Consider the following 21,310-nt stretch of genomic DNA (forward strand, 5'->3'; position numbering starts at 1 on the left):
TCTCTTGATACAACCCAAGATACAGTTGGCCTTCTGGGCTGCAAGAGCATGTTTCTGGCTTATGTTGATTCTTTCATCAATTGACAATCCCCAATCCTTCTTCTCAGGGCAGCTCTCAAGCCATTCTCTGCCCAACCTATATATATATATGCTTGGGATTGCCCTGACCCACGTGCAGGACCTTGCCCTTGGCCTTGTTGAACTTCATGAGGTTGGTATGGGTCCACCTCTCACGCCTGTCAAGGTCCCTCTGGATAGCATTCCTTCCCTCTAGCATGTCAACTGCACCACTCAACTTGATGCCATCTGCAAACTTGCTGAGGGTGCATTCAATCACACTGTCCATATCACCTGCAAAGATGTTAAATAACACCAGTCCAAACACCAATACCTGAGGAAGGCCACTCATCACTCATCTCCACTTGGACATTGAGCTCTTGACCACAACTCTCTGAGTACAACCATCCAGCCAATTCTTTATCCAGCAAGTGGTCCATCTATCAAATCCATTTTGCTCCAATTTGGCAACGAGGATGTCATGCAGGGCAGTGTCAAACGCTTTGCACAAGTCCGGGTAGATGATGTCAGTTGCTCTTCCTTTATCCACTGACACTGTAACTCCATCATAAAAGGCCACCAAGTTTGTTAGGCATGACTTGCTGTTGATGAAGCCATATTGGTTACCACCAATCATGTCATCTTTGTTTTCCATGTGCTAAGGGCCTTCCCAAGGATCTGCTCCATGATCTTGCCAGGCACAGAGGTGAGACTAACTGGCCTGTAGTTCCTTTCTTGAAAATGGGGGTTATGTTTTCCCTTTCCCAGTCAGTGGGAGCTTCACCAGACTGCCATGACTTTTCAAATATGATGGATAGCAGCTTCGCAACTTCATCCACCAGTAAATTTTTTCATACTAAGATGTCATAAGGCTAACTGCCTTTGTGTTGTCATGTGGAAGCCGTGGTGTCTGCTTAAATCATAAGGGTACCTATCAATGTATTAAATACCTAAGTGATGACAAATTATTTAAAATGGGAAACTTCAAGCCTTTATTGCTCTGCTTCTGTCATGGGATGTGTTCATCTAACTTATAGTCATAATGTCCGTGCTATTTTGAGGCTGTTTGTGACTTGAATATGAGAGAGCCAGTTTTGTAAAAGGTGGAAATCTGAAGCTTGCAAATACATGGATCTCCAGACTATGCTTAAAAATCTTTTTATTTCTATGAGAGACTCTAAATTGCTGTGAGCAGCATTGAGTTCTTGTCTTCTATGCTTTGTAGCAGCTTTGATTTACTTATGGTATTTATGGACTCTGGTATTTTTCATACTAGGTAGAGAAGACTGTTTAAGAAGTGTAGCTAAGTTTAAACATGGCCATAAAAGTTAAGACTGGAATGATGCCTTTTGTCCTCTCTGTTACAGAATTGTATAAAATGTTTATTTTTTTGCCCAAGACTTAATGTATAGAATATATTTTCAAGTGGATGGGCAAGTTCTCCAGCTCAGGCTTGAGGAAACCAGGAAAACTAGAAATAGCCTAGTCAATAGGAGGAAAAAAATATATTCATAGTGTTTCTGTAGTTACATCAATGAACAGAAGTTGGGGTCTACCTTCAAGTTAGGGTATGGTGCTCTCATGAGACTTTTCTCCACTCCAGTAATCTGCCATACTGTATCAGATTATGATAAATGCTACATTTAGTAGCTTCAGAAAGTTTTTATGTGTAAAACTAATGAGGATGAGAAAAAGAAAATCTAAATACATTTAATGTCTAGCAATTTATTGTAATTGTGACTGAAAACAAGTATTGATGATATTATTCCAAAGCTGTAGTTTAGACTTTGAAATGTTTTCAATTTATCATAATTTAAATGTGTTGTTGTGTTTGTTTGTTTTTACTATTTATAAGAAACTTTACTTTGAAATTGTTAAAGAGTAGACAGAGACTCACGATGAGAAGGTAACACTGATCTATATAAATTACTTCTTGATTTAATAACCATTGGTTATTAAATACAGAATAGTTCTGGGTTATGGGTACAGAGAAGAAGAAAACGGTCATCAGGTTTGGGGATTTCATTGTACATTAGGAGCCAGAAAAGGAGCAAGAAAACTAGATTTCTTTTGTAGATGTACGTGTCTAAGTGCATCAACATAATTCACATGTATGTAATTGTGTTAAGCAGTATCATCCTTAATTGTAAATGTTTACATTCTGGTTTAGTGTGAGTATTGTGTGTCAGAAATCATCCTATTTCAGGAAATATTTGTAAATATGTTTTTTAAAGAGTACACAAAAAGTATTTTAGCTATGGGAGTACAGGTCTTGTAAAGTGTAAAAAAACTGCATTCTTAGAATCATCTGGTATATGAAGGACTACCAAAAGCCATTTATAAATGTCTGTACTTAAGTACAAACCCTTCTTAGGGGTACCATTGCACTAACCTGTGTTTTGGCAAATGTCATGTCAGTTTTGAATAGCTGTTTGTTAATTGAGTGCAATAATAACATCTGAACAAATTTTGATAAATCTTTGGGTAATTTTTATAGGGATTCTTAAAGCTCTAAGGATGAGAGAAAATCATAAGCTTTTGTGGAATTCTGAAGTGTTGTAATGGAAGTTGTTCGTATCTAGGAGTGCCAAATAAGCTTTAAAACAAGTAGTGTGTGTAGAGCAAAGAAATCAACCCAAACAGCGTGACTTAGCCATATTGTTTGTTTTATCATCGTTATTAAAGAATCTGCTTTCAGTTGTTTCAAACAATTGTGATTTTTAATCTGAAGCTTAGGACTGAAAGCTAGATACTGAGAGTCAAATTCTGAAGTCATCCCTGTAGAATTTTCATTTTGGAAATCAACAAGAGAAATACAGACTGCAAAATGTCATCCATTAGAGTATAAAGCAAGCATAAAACTCAAGTAAGAAATAGTTTAGAAAGCCTGCAATTCACATTATAATCATTTACATCTTTCCCCATGTGATCTGTGCATCAAAATGAAGTCCCTTTAAAATGTAATAATAATGCCGGTACATTACACACTGTATCCAAGAGTCCTGCCTTTCTTGGTTGGATAAGAAAATGTGTTAGAGCTTCCTTCACTATAGTAAACTTAAAACTCATTTAGTGTACTTTACTCTAGTTTTTGTAGTTAAAATTATATTTTATGGTTAATGGGCAGCATGGATGAGAGGTTCAAGATTCTGTTTAAATACTGTACTCAAATGATATGGTGGAATTTACATTTTGTTCAAAAGCAATGACATTATAGCTCAATGCATTGAAGAGAGCGGATTGTTTATTGCTTTTTCTTTTTGTGCGTTTGTTTCAGGGGTCCATTCAGTGTTGTGCGGCGATGCATCAACAGGGAAACAGGGCAACAGTTTGCTGTAAAGATTGTCGATGTAGCAAAATTCACTTCAAGTCCTGGATTAAGCACAGAAGGTAAGAACAAGAAATGGAGCAAATTGTAAGCAGACAGCTTTTTGGTTTGCCAATTTTATAGTAATTATAACATTTGGTATCTTAAGCTTAATGGCTAGTTTGTAATGAAGTAATTCTCATGTCCTGCTTCAAATTCACCAGAGAATTTCATTTAAATTGAGATAATGTTACTGCTAGCATCTTTTTTCCTAGACCTCCTCAAACAGAACATAAGCTACACATTCTGTAATACTGAGCTTACACATAGCCATAGTTAAGGTTTTGGAAAGTGACACCAAAGTTACCACATTTTACATTAGCGTATCTTTATTAAAATAATTTGGTGCATTCGAGGGTATTCTGGTACAGATTTCTAAAGCCAGTAAGTTCTGTCTGTATTCTGGTCTTCATCTGACCCACATTTTAACAACTGTTGAATCTTAGGACACATTTCCACCTTTACAGGAGTATATCTTTCCTTGTTCTTTGACGGTAAAATTCAGCCTTCTGGTGCCACTAGGGAATTGCACCAAAAGGATGAAGTAGTACAAAAAGGCTCAAGGACTGATCATGAAGAAAGGAGTAGCCAACAATAACTATAGTTTCACTGAAGAAATGCAGGAAGCTATTGATGTTTGCATTTTCTGTCTTGGGATTATACTTAAATTTGTTTTTTCCATTCCATGCATGTTATGCTGATATAGTTATAATTCAAGCTGTCAAGTCATTGATTTAGTTGCCTAACAAACAGTTTCTGTGTTTAGCGGTGTGTCATTTGGGGTTTTTTTGTGGGTTTTCATTAGTTTGGTTTTGGATGAGTTTTTCTGAGGGGTGGGTGGGTTGTTCCTAAGATTTTGAATTGTTATGCATTAGTTTTATAATATTAAGACACATAAGCTGTATAAATGAACATGGAGCAAGTATTGTATCCTCCTGAAAAATAGATTAAAACAATCTGTTTTTCACAGACTCATCCTTTTCTTTTCTTGTGGACCTGTCTTCAGTCCAGGTTTTAGGCTTGTATTTCAAAATCATGTTATTTTTGCTTCTGAATCCATTAGGCTTATTTCTGGTATGGCATTCCTTCAACACGCTGAGGGAGAGCCATGACTTGCAGCCAACATGGTGATACTTAGATAAAATAAACATTAAATAACTTATTAGGGGGAAGTAGTATTTGTAAACTACATTGAAGTGTATGCTGCCATTGAATGGTAAGATTAATTATTGGGAACATTCTCTAACTTGGAGTTGTTTTCTGCAAGATCACTTTGAGGGCTATCTCTTTACAGCTTTGCCATGCACAGTCTTTCTCTGATGCACAGGAGTGCGAGAGTGGGACAACTGTCAATTATAAACCAAGGAAAATCCCTGAAGAAGATGGCTTGTAAAGTCAGCTTCAGTCAGTCTGCTATGCTCTAAAACTCCTAGTCTTCTGCTTATATTTGATTTTGATCCTGCAAGTCCAGGGAAACAACCCCTTGGAAAGACTCAGAACTCCTTTGTTTTCGTTACAGAGAAGTCTGAAGGAAGGGCTATTTCAACATGAATGGTTCCATTCAATAACAGTCTGTATTAGGCAGCAAATATGGCGATTTTGAGCTTGTGAGGAAGTTGAACATGGGAGATATTTTAAAAGAAAGACTGTTTGTTGGTCTAAACACTTATTTCTTGCATTAGTGGAACCTGCCTTACCACAATAACAAAAGCAATCAAGCTTTGAAAAATCAGGTACTGTATACTAATCCATGTTTATCAATCAGTGCTAACATGAGCATTTGTGGTATGGGATAGAGCAGTCACTAGCTTACAAGGCAAATTTTAACTAGTGTAACAGTATTTCTGTGAGGTTAAATAAGACTTTTAACATGTAGGTTGCATATAGACACAGATCTTAAGTCTGTGTACATCTTTGCAATGGATTATTAATAGGAAAAAAAAAAGTAATTCCGTGCAACAACTCCTTACAGCTAACAAATCTAATTTAGACTAAATTCTGTTGAATTTAAGTATTAGTATTCATGATCTTGAGTACTGTGTACTCAACTCAACCTCTGTAGTGATGTAATTTAACCATATTAATGAAGTCAGTTGACATTTTGTCACTGTTCAAGTGGCTGCGTGATCTACTGGGTTAATGTTGGCTATTTTACGTGATGAAGTATTTTACTACAGTTCACCGTGCTTTCATATTGCAGAGGACCAAAAAATGAAAACACTCTTAATAAAATGTGAAGCTTGAATATTTTTAGAAATAAATGAGAATGTCTTATACTGTTCTATTTAGAGGATTCGTATGGAAGAGGACCTGGTGCTTAGTAAGCTACTTCATTCATTGAGATATCATAAAAAACAGTGTAAATTTCTTTTCAAATGCAACTCGTAGTTGATATACACAAAACCTAGAAACGTGTAAAAAAGCATTCTTCTTATATCTGAATTTGTTATAGCTCACACTGGTTACCTTTTGACTGTCCATTTATTCTACTTCTCCTTGTATCCCATGAATTTTCTTTTTATTTCTCTCTGCATGACTTGCATATCTTGCTTTTAATTAGGTGTTCTAAAGTAAGTTGGAGAAATAACTAGCAGTGTACTCCCAGGGTTAAAATAAGGTCCAGTCTTGTTTCATGTCCTTATTAATGGCATGAATGATGAGACAGGGTGTGCTCTCAGCAAGTCTGCAGATGGCACAAAAGTGGGAGGAATGACTGATATACCAGAGGGTCGTGCTGCCATCCACAGGGAGCTAGACAGACTGGAGAAAGGGGAAGACAGGAACCTCATGAAATTCAGCAAGGGGATGTGCAAAGTCCTGCAGGTGGGGTGAAACAAGACCGGGCATCAGCTGGAAAGCATCATGGCAGAAAAGGATCTGGGATTCCATGTGGCCATGAGCATAAATCACCAGTGTAAATCACCTTGCTGTAAAGAGGACATTACATTAGACAAATAATTGGCTGTTTAACTTTTTTCTTATTTCCTTCAGGTGTTAAATTATTTTTTCAATGCTTTGGTTTATATAGACTGCTTGGCGAGTAGTTTGACCATAAATTGTAAATGTACAGCAAAGTGTGGTTTTTAAATCTAGGAAACTCTTCATTGGTAAGTAATGAAACACACTGAAGTAATCTCCCCTGCAAAATAAACCATAAACTTATGTCTCATAGCATATCTGTTAAAAGAAAATATATCATGCTGGGTCTAACAGCCTGAGAGAGACTGCTGCAGCTCCACATCTCTAGGTCCATCCCACACTGAAATTGTGTTCCTAGCAGGCATGCATATGCACCACATATTCAACAAGAGAAAAAGCTCTCCCACAAACACTGGTCTCATGTTCCTGTCCATGGTTGAGCAGAATGGAGATATATATTACATACATGTATAGGGTTGTTCCCTCCTAGCAGCTGGGCTCAGACATCGGTGCTTGTGCTTTCACACCCAGAGCTGTCTCTTGGAGACCCACCAACCCTGTTGCTCTCAGACCCCTTCACTTACACATCAGCTTGTCTTACTTGGTCTCTGCTGGTGATCTCATGCTCACTCGCACAATTGTGTTTGCTCCAGATGCTGGCACCACAGCTCCACATGCACATAGGTGTACATAGAGGAAAACAGTTGAAGATGTAGACTAATGACGAGACAGGGCAGACTGCAGTGATCATGCACAAGGCCTTCGTACATGTGAATGGGCTCTTTTATTCTTATGTTCCTCTTTTATGACACTTCTTTCTCCCTAAATCTCAATTTGACTACCTTTGATCTTCCCCCAAATAAATCAAAATATGTCATATAATATCAGAGTGCTCTTCCCCTGCATCTCATAACGTGTCTTAACACCCTTTGGCAGCAGTCTCCTTATTCTAAATGATGATCTAGAGGGCTGCTCTGAGTGAATTCCCATAATGGGTTTCATGTTGGGCCAACAAGGCTGAAACTCTCCTGGGACAGCTCTGTGAGGAACTCTGGTTATCCTGTCCTCTGTAACCTTAATAGAGGTTTCTGCCTGCTCTTGTGCCTCTGTGCTCCTTCTCCTGTGATGAGCCTAGGAGAAACTGAGCAGGGCATTATTTGGGCTTCCTTCACCCCACACACTATTGTGTCTGCGCTTTCTGTGGGTGTGTAAACAAAGTTTTATCACATAAACTAACAGTATTCTTCTTGTCTGAGACCATAGTTTAATTATAGTTTAGTTATGCTTGTCTTCTTGCTTAAAATGCAAGAAAAATCTAGGCTGGAGTGGAAGGAAGGAAGATATTAGTACTTTGGCATTCATATAGTAGTAAGTAATGCCTGGAGCTTTTTCAGGTATGATAAGACAAATGATAAAGGTGCATTTATTAACCCTCTTTGCAAAACAAATTCAGAATTGAATTAATGTAAAGAATTCTGGAAATATACTTAAAAAAATATTCTCTCAAGTCTTCATTCTTAAACAGTGTCGTCTTTAATCTCTGTACAGAATGCATGAGGTACATCCAGTTTCTGTTCTGAAAAATGAAAATGCTTTCCAAAACACTTCTGTCTTTGTACACAGCCTGTATTCATCTAACTAATCGTGATGCTTGCCAATAGTTGTCCAGAAATAGGCTTCTAACTGTGCTTGCCATAATACAAGCTGGTTTCAAGCATAGAGAAGCTAATAAGTATCAGCTGTATTTTCAAATATTTTCTGTTTGCATGCAAGCATGTGTTCTGTTCTGGTTTACACAATCAACAGAATATAAGATTAATTGCAGCTGAGATGCAGTTTCTGTTAATTCATTGATCCACAATGACCCTTCTTTGACTCTTAAGTTAGTTATTGTTATTTTATTTGAATCTAAAAGCATGTCACTGCGATATGGTAAATAATTATCCCTGTTCACCATCACTATTCTAGAAATACATTACACATTGGAATGATAAACCTGTGTCCTGCCACAGTAGGAAGGTCTGGCAAAAGTTCAGTCTCTAAGTTTTGTGATCTTTGCCTGAGATAGTTTACGTCCTGTGAAAATCTTGTCTAAAATCTTCCTTTTTCCAGAAGAGAGATGTCAGGACTTGTGATCCACAATTTCCTATTCTTTTGTACTTTTCATAGTTCTTGCAAAAGTTTGGATGGGGACCTCATCATCTTGGTTAATTTTCCAACAAATGATCTACAAACATTCTACTTGGGGCTATTCTGCATGTACTGGTACTTTTCCTAGATTATGTATGAACAGTGTTTTGACCTATAGGTGGTGGAAATTTGTAGAAGTAAAGAAGCACTAGCAAACACTGATGGACCTTTTAAGTATAGTTTATAAAATGGAGGTGTCTTTTTGATATGTAAGATAAGATGTGTACTTCTATTCATGGTAATATCCATACATGTGCAGCTTAAAAATCTAGATTGGATTGTCTTTCTTACTTCAAAACTAAAATCATTTGCTTTTACGATTAGTAAAAATGCAGATGATAAACAAAACTGCATACCTTTATTCACATAGAAATATTTTTCAATCTTGACATTATAGTGACAAGTAGACAGCCTAATGGTTGATATAAATTGCTGAAAGTTATATCAATATTTGTAAATAAAAGCTCTTAATTTTGTACGTCAATTTGCTGAACATGCATTTGGGACTTAAAATAAGAGAAGTTTGCTAAAACTAGAACATAGCAGAATCTTTCTACCACCTATTTGGTCTTCCATCTGAAAAATTAAAGGAAAAAAATGGTAACAGTAAAGGCCAGTGACAGACTGTTTTGATCCATGCTGCAGTTACAAAAAGTGAACGCTGATTTTTGTGGAAAGTAACAGTCTAACATCTGTATCATAAAATATTTATAATTAATACATAAAGTATGTAGAAGTTGAAATCTCCATAGTATGTCATTGTGTGGAAGAACAGAAAGTCTGAGAAGAAAGCTCAAAATTTCTGAAGCTTGGGAAATGTTCAGTATACCAATTGTGAAAAATAATGTAGATAAAATTAGCACGTGTTGAATTGCACAAATGTACAGGTATCCATCTTGTGTCATTCGGTGGCTCTAGTCCGCTTGTAAAATTGCCAATCGATAGCTGTATTTTCCAGGATAAGTGGTGCTTCATTACTCTGCGGGAAAAAAATGTCTTATATTCTTTTTAGTATAGAAAATCTTTTCAATAGAAGGAAAGCAATGTTTAAGAGGAACAATCAAGTTATCCTGATACAAAGGCGGATAGAAATATTTGTCGCTTAGAATCTACCTTGTAAGACAGTTTATGAAATGATATTTGCTAGCAGAGGAGAATATCGATGATTTTTAGCTTCTCAATTTTAAATAAATCAAAGGCTTGAAGATTCTGAAGAGAATGATGAACTTAATTCTGTTTCTTAAAGACTTTCCACATTTCATCTGCCATTCTAATCGTATTGTGTTAGAGTAAAATATTATCATGTCAGCTGTCTTCCGGTATATTAATAATTATAATAGAAAGTGAGATACAAACAGTAATCGATTATGTATACAGTTAAATTTAAGATTAAAAATAAAATTCAATTAATGCACATTATTCAGTTTTATGTTTTATACTGCATTGAATTTCCACATAATTCTAGATTTAAATACTGTTACATGTATAGTAAGTGACACTGGAAACTTAACTGGACAACTGTTAATTCTCCCTTTGCAGTTCTGGAATAGAAAGTATATGGTTTTAAAACACTTTGTTCACTTAAGTACCTACAGGGTAACGGATAAGAATATTCAATTTTATCTTAACTAAGCATTGCAAGACACTTGCATTTTCATAGGGTTATGGCATAGCAGTTTTTTTCATGCCAAAGATTGTAGGAGATTTCTGTTTTTACAGATCAGTGTATTATTACAGTTTTAGCACTCTGAAACAGGACTTACTGGTGTGTCTTTTTCCAGCTGCAAGCCATTTATTTTAATGAAGGCACTGATCAGGGACACCCGGATAGCTTCCTTATATAGATTGTATACTGTGTACTTGATTTCCTAATATGAATCCAACCAAGAAATACACACAGTGACAGTAAGTAAATTGGTAGTGTAAATAAAAGTACTGTGATGTATAGTTGGTTTACTTAAAAATCGGTGGCAGAGATTTTTCTTGGAGATGGAATTTTAAAATCACTTCATACACAAATAAGATTCAAGGCATCCTTCTTGTTTGAGGAGAAGATTACTATGTATATTGTTTGCCTAAAATATTCAGTAGTCAAAGTTTTTCTTTTTTGAAGTTGTTTTAGAAGAAAAATCCTGATTGCAAATGAGATTGGTGCAAGAAAGTGATGTTTTGTTCATTCACAACACTTTAAAATATGTTAAATTGTATAATTAAGGATTTATTTGTAACGCTTTTCAAAACTGAGGAATTTAAGATATATTCCAAATTCCACAGAAAGCTACTGGCAAATTCAGCAATATAAAATCTAAGCCTCTTGATTCCCTGTGTTTGCCAGGAACACTGACGAAATAAAGTTAAAAATTACATTGTTTGATCTGCTGTGAGAGAACCAATTTTTGTAGATTTCTTAATATCGATCATCTTTAATATTGCTTGTGGTATGGTGACGATCAACAGTTGCAGAAGCTGGTGAAAATATTGCTTTAGTTTGTAATGTCATAAGTAGTGAAAATAGCTTATGAGGTGCCGTGTTGCTTAAATTGCCGTGAATACATTTTCTTTTGCCAAATCAAGCAAGCATTTGAGTCCAGTGTTACCGCCACATGGAATTTTATTAAAATATGTATGTATTTCACATCCGTGTTTTCAGATCTCTGCAGGTTGCCATCACTGTATTCTCCTTTGTCCTTCTAGTTCTTTCTGAAAAGCTGCAACAAACTGGAGCTTCTGTTTCCAGCACAGGGTTGGACAAGTGGGGTTGACGTATTTGGAGAGAAGCTTTTCATCTCTGCTGCTGTAGTTTTGCAAGAATGTCTATTCTTATAGTGCTACGTGTCGATAGAGCACCTACTATTTCTTTCTCTCAGAAGCTTATCTGTTGGAAAGGAAAACCAGGGAAGAAACTGTCATGCCCTGGAAATACAGCATGCTAACATCTAGGATTATTAGGTGCCACTTACCGTCCGTGCTGTGTGTGGGTGAGTCTCACTGCTTTGCGTCTCCTCCCTCACCACCTCAGAAAGGCTGGCTGAGCTGATTTCACAGCTCCTTGCTGCTGAGGGAGGAGGGAAAGTCCTGTTACTTCAACCCAGATTCCTTACTGTACATTCCTACCACTTCATTTGCAATGGCTTTGGTACTTTTCTGACCTCTGAACGGATCCGTTTTCATACAAGATGGGGAATAATGTGAAAAGAGGTCTTGTACCCTAAGTCTCATCATCTTTAATTTCTTTTTAATTGGCTTGCTTCCTTGTTTAAAACACTGTTATGTTTAAAGAATTACCTTGTTAAGGGAAAAGCATATGCAAGTTTTGTTTGAATATTCTGCTGGGAATTTTGATACTGACTTCAGAGAAAAATATTTCTGTATGTTATATATCTAGAGTCTGAGATAATAAACCAGTCTAGGATACTTGTAGAACAAATGAGAAGTTCACTTCTAATGATTATCAGTGTCTCTTTGTTTAACAGAGGAATGCAAACTGGGCTTGGAGTAGGAACTATAGAAGCACTTGTAACTAGCAGTGGTTGCTCCACAGTTCTTTCCCGAACAGCTCAAAAGCACTGTCTGGTTTTTATTTTTGCCTTAAATAACAAGCAAGGAAAATAGCTGGAGAAACTGCATGCAGAAGGTAGCATTAACAAGGAATTTCTCAGTTTGGCCATGTTTTGTTCATGGATGTGAAGTTATCCATGTGATTAGCTGTTCTCAAGGACATGACCTGGTTTCCTAAGGTCATTCATTCGGTTGAGGTTTACTGCTTTTGGGTCATCAGTACCAACACATACAATCAGCTCCAGCCCTTGTTCTTTCCTTCTGTTTCTTTTTAATCGTCTCCTTGCTCCTCTTGCTCTAGTCTTGTTCCTTTTTGTTTGGTTGGTTGGTTTGGTTTGGTTAGGATTTTGGGGTCTTTACTGCTTTCTCATGAATACGTTTCCAGAGAGGAGAGGTGAAGTCCTTAGGTTCAGAGATGCTATATGCAATGGGCTTAACTTTGATCTGTTGTGGAGCCATCTATAGCTGGCTATGGCCAGCACAGGGCAGGCCCTGGTCTCTGCCCACAGAGGCCATTGCTGCGGGACCCTGCCACCAGCACCTGGATAGTTAGGCCTAGTGCACCCCAACACATGCCCCACTACACTCAGGGATTTGTATGATTTCACTCTCTTTCTCTTTTCAGTCTTTGCCAATCTTGCTTTTCACTGTCCTATTTTAGGATGTGGGCATGTTACTTGTTGCCAGGTAATGCTCGAGTAAATTAATTACAGGGGAAGTACAGCTGGAGTTCAGCCCTGAGTACTGCTGTATTCCTCTCATTCCTTTGCCTTTTACAACCTAGTAGAAATTTCTGCCTTGATTCCATTTTAAATAATGGAATATTATTCCACATTACACATAATTTCATTCTGTGGAGCATAATTCATAACAACTTTTGATGAATTTATGGCTGTTAAAACAGTCAGAGCTACTCACTGCTTCAGGGCATGGTAATCAGGGTTGCAAATGCTGGTCTGTAGACTGAATGTACGCACATACATGTGCCAAGATATGCAACAGTGTTAGGAAAAAAGTACTTACTACTCTATGACTTTTTAATATAGAAATACCATACCATGCATATTGAAAACTTATACATTTTAGGTATTCCAAGCAGTGCCAACTAGTGTTAAAATTAGTATCTTTAGCAATACAAAAACTGAAGGGGAGATATTGTTTATAAAATCAGGTATATTCTGTTCTAGTGTTTAGAAATGTTATAGAAAAGAGCTTTAGAGCTGGTTTGGATACAGTGACAGCTTCTAGGAAGGCATATTCGTTGTTTACAGTCACTAGTATGTTGTGGCAATTGTGAATGAATATACCAGTCAAATTAAATTAAAATGCTATTAGAAAAAAAAATGCTGTCTTAGTAATGCTTTGAGGGTTTTTGTTTTGCAGCTTGCAGAGCAGTCACACTGGTAGCACGGACCATCAGAGAGTTTAAGCTGGGTTGTTGTCCCTTCACATCTGGAATGATCTAGTGCCTGCTTTCTGTTTGGTTTTGGACTTCTTTGTGGGCATTGAGAATTACATATTGCGTTTTGATGTGGTTCCATAATGTCACAGCCGTTGTAACACCATGGAAAACAAAACAAAACAAAACAAAAAAAAAAAGGACTAGCTTTGTTTGTGTAGAATAACTTATGTTCTTCCTCCGTTATTAAATACAAATTGTTGCTTTCATTTGCTCTGTAGGTTGTTGCACAAAGTCTGTATCAGAAGAATGATATGAGGCTAGGTGGCTTGTTTGAGCTGTTAAAGCAATGTAATCTATTCCAGCCATCTGAACAGTTTCCAAAAAGGATGGCATAGTTCATGTAATCTAACTTCAAGAAAGCTTGTAAAAACAATCAAACTCCATTCTAGGTCTTTTTTTCTTAAGCCTGATGACTGCACAGGTCCCTGCTGGCTCTTGTTGCAACTCCCTGGCTTGTTAGATCTTCAAAGATTATAGAAAACTATTTTTTTTTTTCCCTTTTATCAGATACTACACCGATCATTTATATGAATGTCCATGACCATTGTTCAGCAGATTTTAATTACTTATTGCTCTAAGTCCAATTCAAAGATAAGTTTTTTGCTGAAGGTCTTGTAACTTCGAGCGATGACTGTACTGCAGATGTCTTAAAGTAATGAGGGATGTGTGTATACAAAAAGCAGAAGCAGATTTTTGAACTTTCTTATAACAATATGTACATGTAATGATTTGAATATTAAAATCCATTTCCAGTCTAGAGATGGTACAAGTTTTATTCATATTATGAGGCAACTAGTTTTATGGCATTTTTGTCACGTAGTATCTGTATTATGAGAATTGGAAGATGAATTTGCAGTTAAAAGCGAAACAAAGAACGTAGTCTATGGGAGAAAATATTGTTATGTTTCTACAGTTCTTACATTCTTACCTATACAGAGTAAGTTAAAGCTTAGTCAGTGCTCTCATTGAAATCCATGGGCCATAGTAACTGTCTTCAAAGTTTCATTTGGCATATTACTTCTTCAACTTTAGGCACATATTTTTGAAGAACCTCTAGAAAATTAGTTCTTATGACAGGGATTTGTTGACTGTTGCTACCATTCTTTGATTATAATATTCATTGCTAGGAGCACATTGTACTTTTGTCTGACTGTACTTACGAAAGTAAAAGCATCACTTGACAAGTATTCCTTGTGGTAAGAAAAGATTTAAATGGATTCCAGTTTCATTATTTTCTGTGGCACTTGGAAAATTGAAGATGAAGGATGATTTAATTTAATGAATCACCTCTCAAGAACATTGCAAGGTGGAAAGCTTTGGGTTCAGATTTAAAAAAAAATGTTGAGAGTTTCAGTGTTTTTCTATCTTAAGAATGTTATAATGCAGTTCTTATATTTTAAAATCATTTTACCTAGTAATTACAAATAGACTTTCCAAGCTGATCGTACTGTGTGACAAAACATGGGATACGTGTGAGCTGTATGAATTTCTCTGTACTCTGAGACTTTATTTCCCCAATTAGTTGTTAAAGGATGAAGATTTTTATAGCAAGATGATTTAAGCAGCCAAATTCTACTTTTCTTTGGTAAACACAGGCTGGGTACTGTAGCTAGTAAGTAAAAAGAAGTCGTGTAATAGGTACAGTTGGATGTGCTAGAAGGGATGTGGATATGTGACACATGCACAGTGACCTTGTATCTGTCGAGGTTTGTGAGTTCTATCTTAGTATCATTCCAGAACTGACCCTTCTGCAAAGTATCAGCATCAGTTTCTTGCCACTCTGTTTCTGGGACTGTTTATTAGCATATCCACAGCTTGTGTTTAGCTGAGCTAATAAATCCTCTAGAATCAGGGTCACTGTGACTTCTAAGTGACTTTGCATGGAGCTAGCTCAAGTCCATCACTGTTTATTAATTCAGGTATTGACTGGAAGATACTATACTGTATCATCATGCCCTGAAGCAGCATAGCTGTTTTGCATATAAGCTAATAAATTCTGCTAGACTTGAACTGGCTTCTAATATTGTTTCACATGCATATGAAACTTGAGTAACAACACAGATTTTCAAATTCGACTTTTATTTCTCATCACGGATAATCGTCCCCTCTGTGTAGTAGTGAGAACTCCTATCCCTACCTCGGTGTCTCATGTTCCTCTGCCTACTGCAGTGTTCTGGGAAATTCAAGTGGTTGTACAGCATGGGACAAGAACAACTTGTTTCTTCACCAGGAGAGGTTAGTGAAGGAGGGAAGGTCAGACTATGGACTAGTATTTGCTTCTCCTTTGGGGAAGGATAAGGAGTGCATCTTGTGCAACTGTGCTTCACATTATTTTCAGGATCTGGATGGTAGTATACTCAGCCTGTGAGTCATGTGTTGACATGTTTAAACAGAGTTTTTATTTTGTTGTGTAGGCAGGAAAAGTAGTCTATAGAGTGGGTCACTGGTCTCTTAATTCAGGCGGCCTGTGCGAGCGTTATGTTTTACATTTCTAAGTACCTTGTCATGTCAATGAAAATCTTTATCCTAGTGATATTTAATGGAGACAGATATTTAAACTTTTTTTTTTTTTCTCCAGCTTGTGGGGAAATGAAATTTTGTTCTTTCTGTTTTGGTTCTTTATTTTAACCCTAATAGCTGTTTCTTTAAATCCTCTTAAAGACCTCTGTTTTGCAGAGTATACAGATTACAATCAGTTGCTCTACTTGGGTTGTCTTCTGAAAGATAGCAGTGGGTGTATCCTTTGACCACTTAATCTTTATACAATCTTTCAGTTGCTCTTGCACATGAGAGCAAACTGAGTGCTTTCTGACAGAATTCCAAGTTGCACTGGTGGAATTAGCTGACTGAACTGTTTGTTGTTTTGTTTTGTTTTGTTTTTAACTCCTTTTGGTTAAGTAAGAATTCCAGATATTTTTTTTTTATCTTCACTCATCACCAGAAAACAGGGAGTGGAAATGAAGTACAGATTTCTTAATTCTTTGGTGAGATTTAGGTAATAAACCTAAATGTGGATTGATGAAGAATTGTCCCTTGAATATCATTAGACTCATGTGAGTGTTTTCAAAGAAAATACTTTTCAGATGGCCTTTAATTGAAATAGCATTCAAATTACTGTACAAAATTGTCATTGGATAGATTCTTCATGTGGTTATGTTGCATCTGTCAGTTGTACAACCCAAGACAAGTTAAAACCTTATTCCTAGAGGTGTGACTTATGACAAAATCTGAGCTCGGTGGCACCAGTTTAGTTACTAGTATTTAATTATTGTGAAATAAAAAGGAGGGGTATGTTTGAAGAGCACAGATTTCAGAGGCTTGAAAAGACTATGGCAACTACACACTTGGCAAAGGGGAAGTGGGGAGGGGGGAGGGGAAAAAGTACTATACTTAATAGGAAGTACATAGAAGTGTTTATGAGCATGTGAAAGTAACAAGTCTAGATGACATTTTGTTATTTTCTTGGCATGAAATCCTGAAAAAGCTAGTAAATAATACATTCTGTAATGTTTTTTTGATTACTGAACTGATGTGCACTCTTCTTCTAAAAAACTTGCTTTATTATCAGTTAACAAAAGAAAAAAAAAACATCCATAACTTTTGGTAATAATTGCAAAAGGAAGCACATGCAGAAGTGGAGCAAAACAAAACTAGCTTTTTCTGATTTCACAGAATCACAGAATGTCAGGGATTGGAAGAGAACTTGAAAGATCACCTAGTCCAATCCCCCCGCCTTAGAAGGAACGCCTTGATTGGGTCACACAGGAACGCGTCCAGGCAGGTTTTGAATGTCTCCAGAGAAGGAGACCCCACAACCTCTCTGGGCAGCCCATTCCAGTGTTCTGTCACCCTCACCATGAAGGTTTTTTCTCCTATTTATGTGGAACCCCCAGTGTTGCAGCTTGCACCCATTGCCCCTTGTCCTATCATTGGATGTCACTGAGAAGAGCCTGGCCCCATCCTCCTGACACACACCCTCTACGTATTTATGATTTGGACTACTGCTGCTTTGAGGAAATTTTCTGGTTTCTGACATTCGTCTGTTACTGAACCCGGGCAAAGGTTTTGTTAAGGCATTTTTTCTTCAGGGCTAATATGCCACTCTACAGGACCTCCTAGTTAGTGAGAGTTTATATCATCCTTAAAAATTATCAGATTCTTATCTATTACTTAGCATGTTTCTCCTCAGTGCATTGTAGATTATGTTCATCCTAGAGTTTGATATGCTGTGGAAAGAGCTTTTGGTACTCAACCTGGTACAGCAACGTATAGTGCAATTTGCATTAAATTACCTGAGAAAAACTTCAAAGTAACCTGTCCTGCATGTTGTGCTACCACAACTAAAATGCTGTCATTATCTGAGCTACCTGGCATTGTAGGATTGATTCCATCAGAGCAGATTGATATTTTCAATTCAGCTTTTCCTCGGTTGTCTGGACTCTAATGCTATGGACAAAATACACCAGTCCATTTCTAACAGCAGTGAGCAACTGGTTTAGTGTTGCTTGTGCAACGCCCAGGAGTTCTAGACCAAAGAAGCTTTAATCCAAACAAACAACTAACTTTTGTCTGTATGACAGACATCCAGGACAACTGATTGTGTTTTCTGGGTTACTCTGGACTCTCTGTTTCTGGATGATAGTGTTCAGTAGCAGCAGTCTCATAGCTTCTTTAACTCTTCCTAGAATGGAAGTTAGGAACGGTTTGTCTGAAGTAGCTCAGTCTGGTAAGGATAGATTTCCTTTGTGTATTCCAGACTTCCTGTAAAACTGAGATTCTTTGTTGTTATCAGGGTATATTTCCCTGTTACTGTGTTCAAGTTAAAACTAACCTACAGACGAAAACACATTTCAAACAAAAGGAAAGCTGGAAACATTAGGATTGTAAGCAAGTAACTTAATTATGAATGATTAACTAACATTCTTTTTTTGATAATGCTGTCTTTGAGGGCACTTATTTAACGTAAATGTTGCTCTCCCTACTGAAAACTCATTGAAAGGACCGCATATTCTAACCTTTAGCTAACCTGAATTGCCTAGGAAGATTTTGGTCAAAATGTTGAAGAGTTGTCCAAGTTTGCTGTAGAAATTTTCTGCCAGTTTGAATTTAATTTTGATAATGATGCTTTTAGCACATCCTCAGATATTATTGGGGGTTGGATCTTGATGATCCTTGAGGTCCCTTCCAACTCAAGCCATTCTGTGATTCTTTCATTCTACACCTGTATTGCCATAGCCAAAGACTGAAGAGAACACTTAAAACACACCCATGCACATGCACACTCCTGAAGAAAAAAAAAAAAAAAAAAAAAACAACTCTGGGAGTGGGAGGGAGTGGGGTGAGAACAAACACATAATCTGGTGTAAACTTGGAACAGCAAAAATTCCAGTGATTTCAACAAACTATTTGCAAGCTCTAAGATTTTAGGTCTTTTCGGTGGACTTCCAAACAGTAAGTACACCGCTGTTAAGTTCTGTGGATTACTGGGGAAACTTCTGGTTTACAGCAGCAGGCTGTGTTTCAATTTGTTACAGTTGTGTAACGCAGTTATCACAGCGTGCAGCGCAAGAGACGACCTGTGTAATCATCAGCTTTGAATGATTCGTTAAGCTTGCAGGAGAAAAGGTTCTCCTACATCATCTCTTGCTTAGCCCTGGCTGCATCCTAATTATTTCAAGGTGGAATACATTTGTTTTTATTCTTAGGTCTGAATTCATTGTTAACCAGATTAGCAGTTTAAGACTGGCCAAACTGAAAGCTCTCTACAGCTAAATAAATGCAGAGGCCTTTTGTGTTTAGTTGCTACATACCAGATCAAAGTAAGAACTGTGTTGCCACCTAGTGAGAAATCTGTAGGCAGTCATGTTGACTTGGAGCTGTAAATTTTGCAAATCCTGGGGAAGAAAGAGAAATAGGACTTGATTATGAAATGATCAGCTTTTAGACATTTCAGTAAAGGCCATTGTAACTTTGCGGTTGAGCGTTTTGTCACTTGAAACATGTAGCATTCTTTTACCAGATGTGCACCTTGTGTTTTAACTATGGTTTCTTTTCTCTTTTTAAGAAATTCCAGAGCACATTCTGACGGATCAGCTGCTGCACACCCTTATACTTGGCTCTGTTAAAAAATTCATTGTGTTTTCATGAAGTGTTTAAAATTGCTGTTTGTGATGTAATAACATGGTCTGTGGTAATTGGAAAGGTGTTGTGTTTTAGATCTTTATGCAGTGCTGCATATCTGGTAGTAACATGAGATTTAATGTAATATATTTATCAGCAGTGAATGCACTTTCATTATGTGATTGATCGTATCTTAGTCAGTGACTAATTTCCTTTCATTAATTATTGAAAACAGAATAAAGATAGGAAAAAGAAAGTGTCTTAGATGTTACAGCAGTGTTTCCTGAATGTTCAATCCTCCATTTCTGTTTGAATGTTCAAACTCTTGAGGAGGAAGGAACCCTCCTTCCTCCATTTTAAATTAATTTATGGGTTTTATAAAACTACTTCAGATTATCACAATCCTACTTGAGTTTTAACGCGCTGTTGAAACTGCTGCTTAGCAGCCAAGAGAACCACTAACACTGTTTTGGAATACAGACTGTTCACCTAAAAAACATACAAACAAAACAGAAAAATTGTTGTGGAAGTCTTGCTCTTCTTCTTTTCTTCCTCTGTTCTCGTACCTCATTAAACCTGCTGTTATAGAGTAAAACTTGAGGGTGTAGAACATATAAAATTTCAGATAAAATATATGGGTGTATTCTTGCTTGAGAAAGATTATAGTATGCTTTTTGTAAAAAGTTGCTAAGAATGATTATTTAATTAATTGAAACAAATGTGTTTAATTATCTGCAATAGGCAGCTGTTAATACTCTTTCATACATTCTTAAACACTTTCTTATTAGTTCAAGTTGATTCATTATTCAAATAGAGCATCGTGTACATGAAGCATTGCTTATTTGTATTTCAATAAAAATGAGGAAATGAATAAAAGAAGGGAAATTTTGCTTTCATGGGCACAAACTAACTTACCATGTCTGTTGGGTATGTGATACTAGACAAGTCTGGTGGCTGTATTGGAAGTCATGGGAGAGAAGTGTTTTTTGAGAACCAATGTTGTGTTCTTTATAGCTGATGGAGTGTGAACAGGTGGAGGAGGACTGACTTCTTAAGTGTCCGATGATATCCAGCTCAACATGGAAGTCCATTACTTTGTTTATATTTACCTCCAAACACTGAGAAAAAATAGAATAGAAATAAGAAGTTATTCAGAATTTAACAAGCATCTGTAAAGTTTGATTCCATGAAACTGAGATTTCCAAAGGTTTCTGCATGGAATCAGAAATGCAATCTGGTTTCTAAGTATTAGCTGTTAACTACATTTTCCCTTTTGTCCCTTCTCCCACCTCACGCCCCTCCCTCTCCCCCCCCTTTTTTTTTCACAGTAGCCTTAAAAGAAAAGGTACTGAAGATTGATTATCTACACTGTCATTGTAAATGTTGATTGCCAGGTTGTTTTTATCAAGGGCCATTTGTGAGCTATGTTCATTTATTTCTTTTTTTGTATATGTTTGGAAGCTGCACATAGATTATGAAGTATAGGATATGATGTTGACGCAGCAAAAGGTGTGTTTGTATGCTTATACTTATGTTTTGCATCATCCTAAGCAGCTCATAGTGCTGGCTTTCATGGTCGTGTTTGTTTTCTTCTTCCATATTCCATAGTCCTTGATTTTATGCCGGCTTCTATATGA

At 36.8% G+C, this 21,310-nt stretch overlaps 1 protein-coding gene across 11 annotated transcripts in view; it reads left to right on the forward strand.

Moving 5' to 3' along the window:
- The window catches only part of CASK (calcium/calmodulin dependent serine protein kinase), a 195,396-nt gene that overhangs the window by 52,629 nt on the left and 121,457 nt on the right, over positions 1 to 21,310 (forward strand). For all 11 annotated transcript variants that reach the window (XM_015301649.4, XM_015301645.4, XM_025145956.3 and 8 more), the window contains exon 2: positions 3,335 to 3,447. In XM_015301649.4, the coding sequence (XP_015157135.1) occupies positions 3,335 to 3,447 (113 nt within the window). The remainder of the gene's footprint in view (positions 1 to 3,334; positions 3,448 to 21,310) is intronic.

Source organism: Gallus gallus, chromosome 1 (genome assembly GCF_016699485.2).
Source record: "Gallus gallus isolate bGalGal1 chromosome 1, bGalGal1.mat.broiler.GRCg7b, whole genome shotgun sequence".
In the NCBI taxonomy this organism is placed as follows: domain Eukaryota; kingdom Metazoa; phylum Chordata; class Aves; order Galliformes; family Phasianidae; genus Gallus; species Gallus gallus.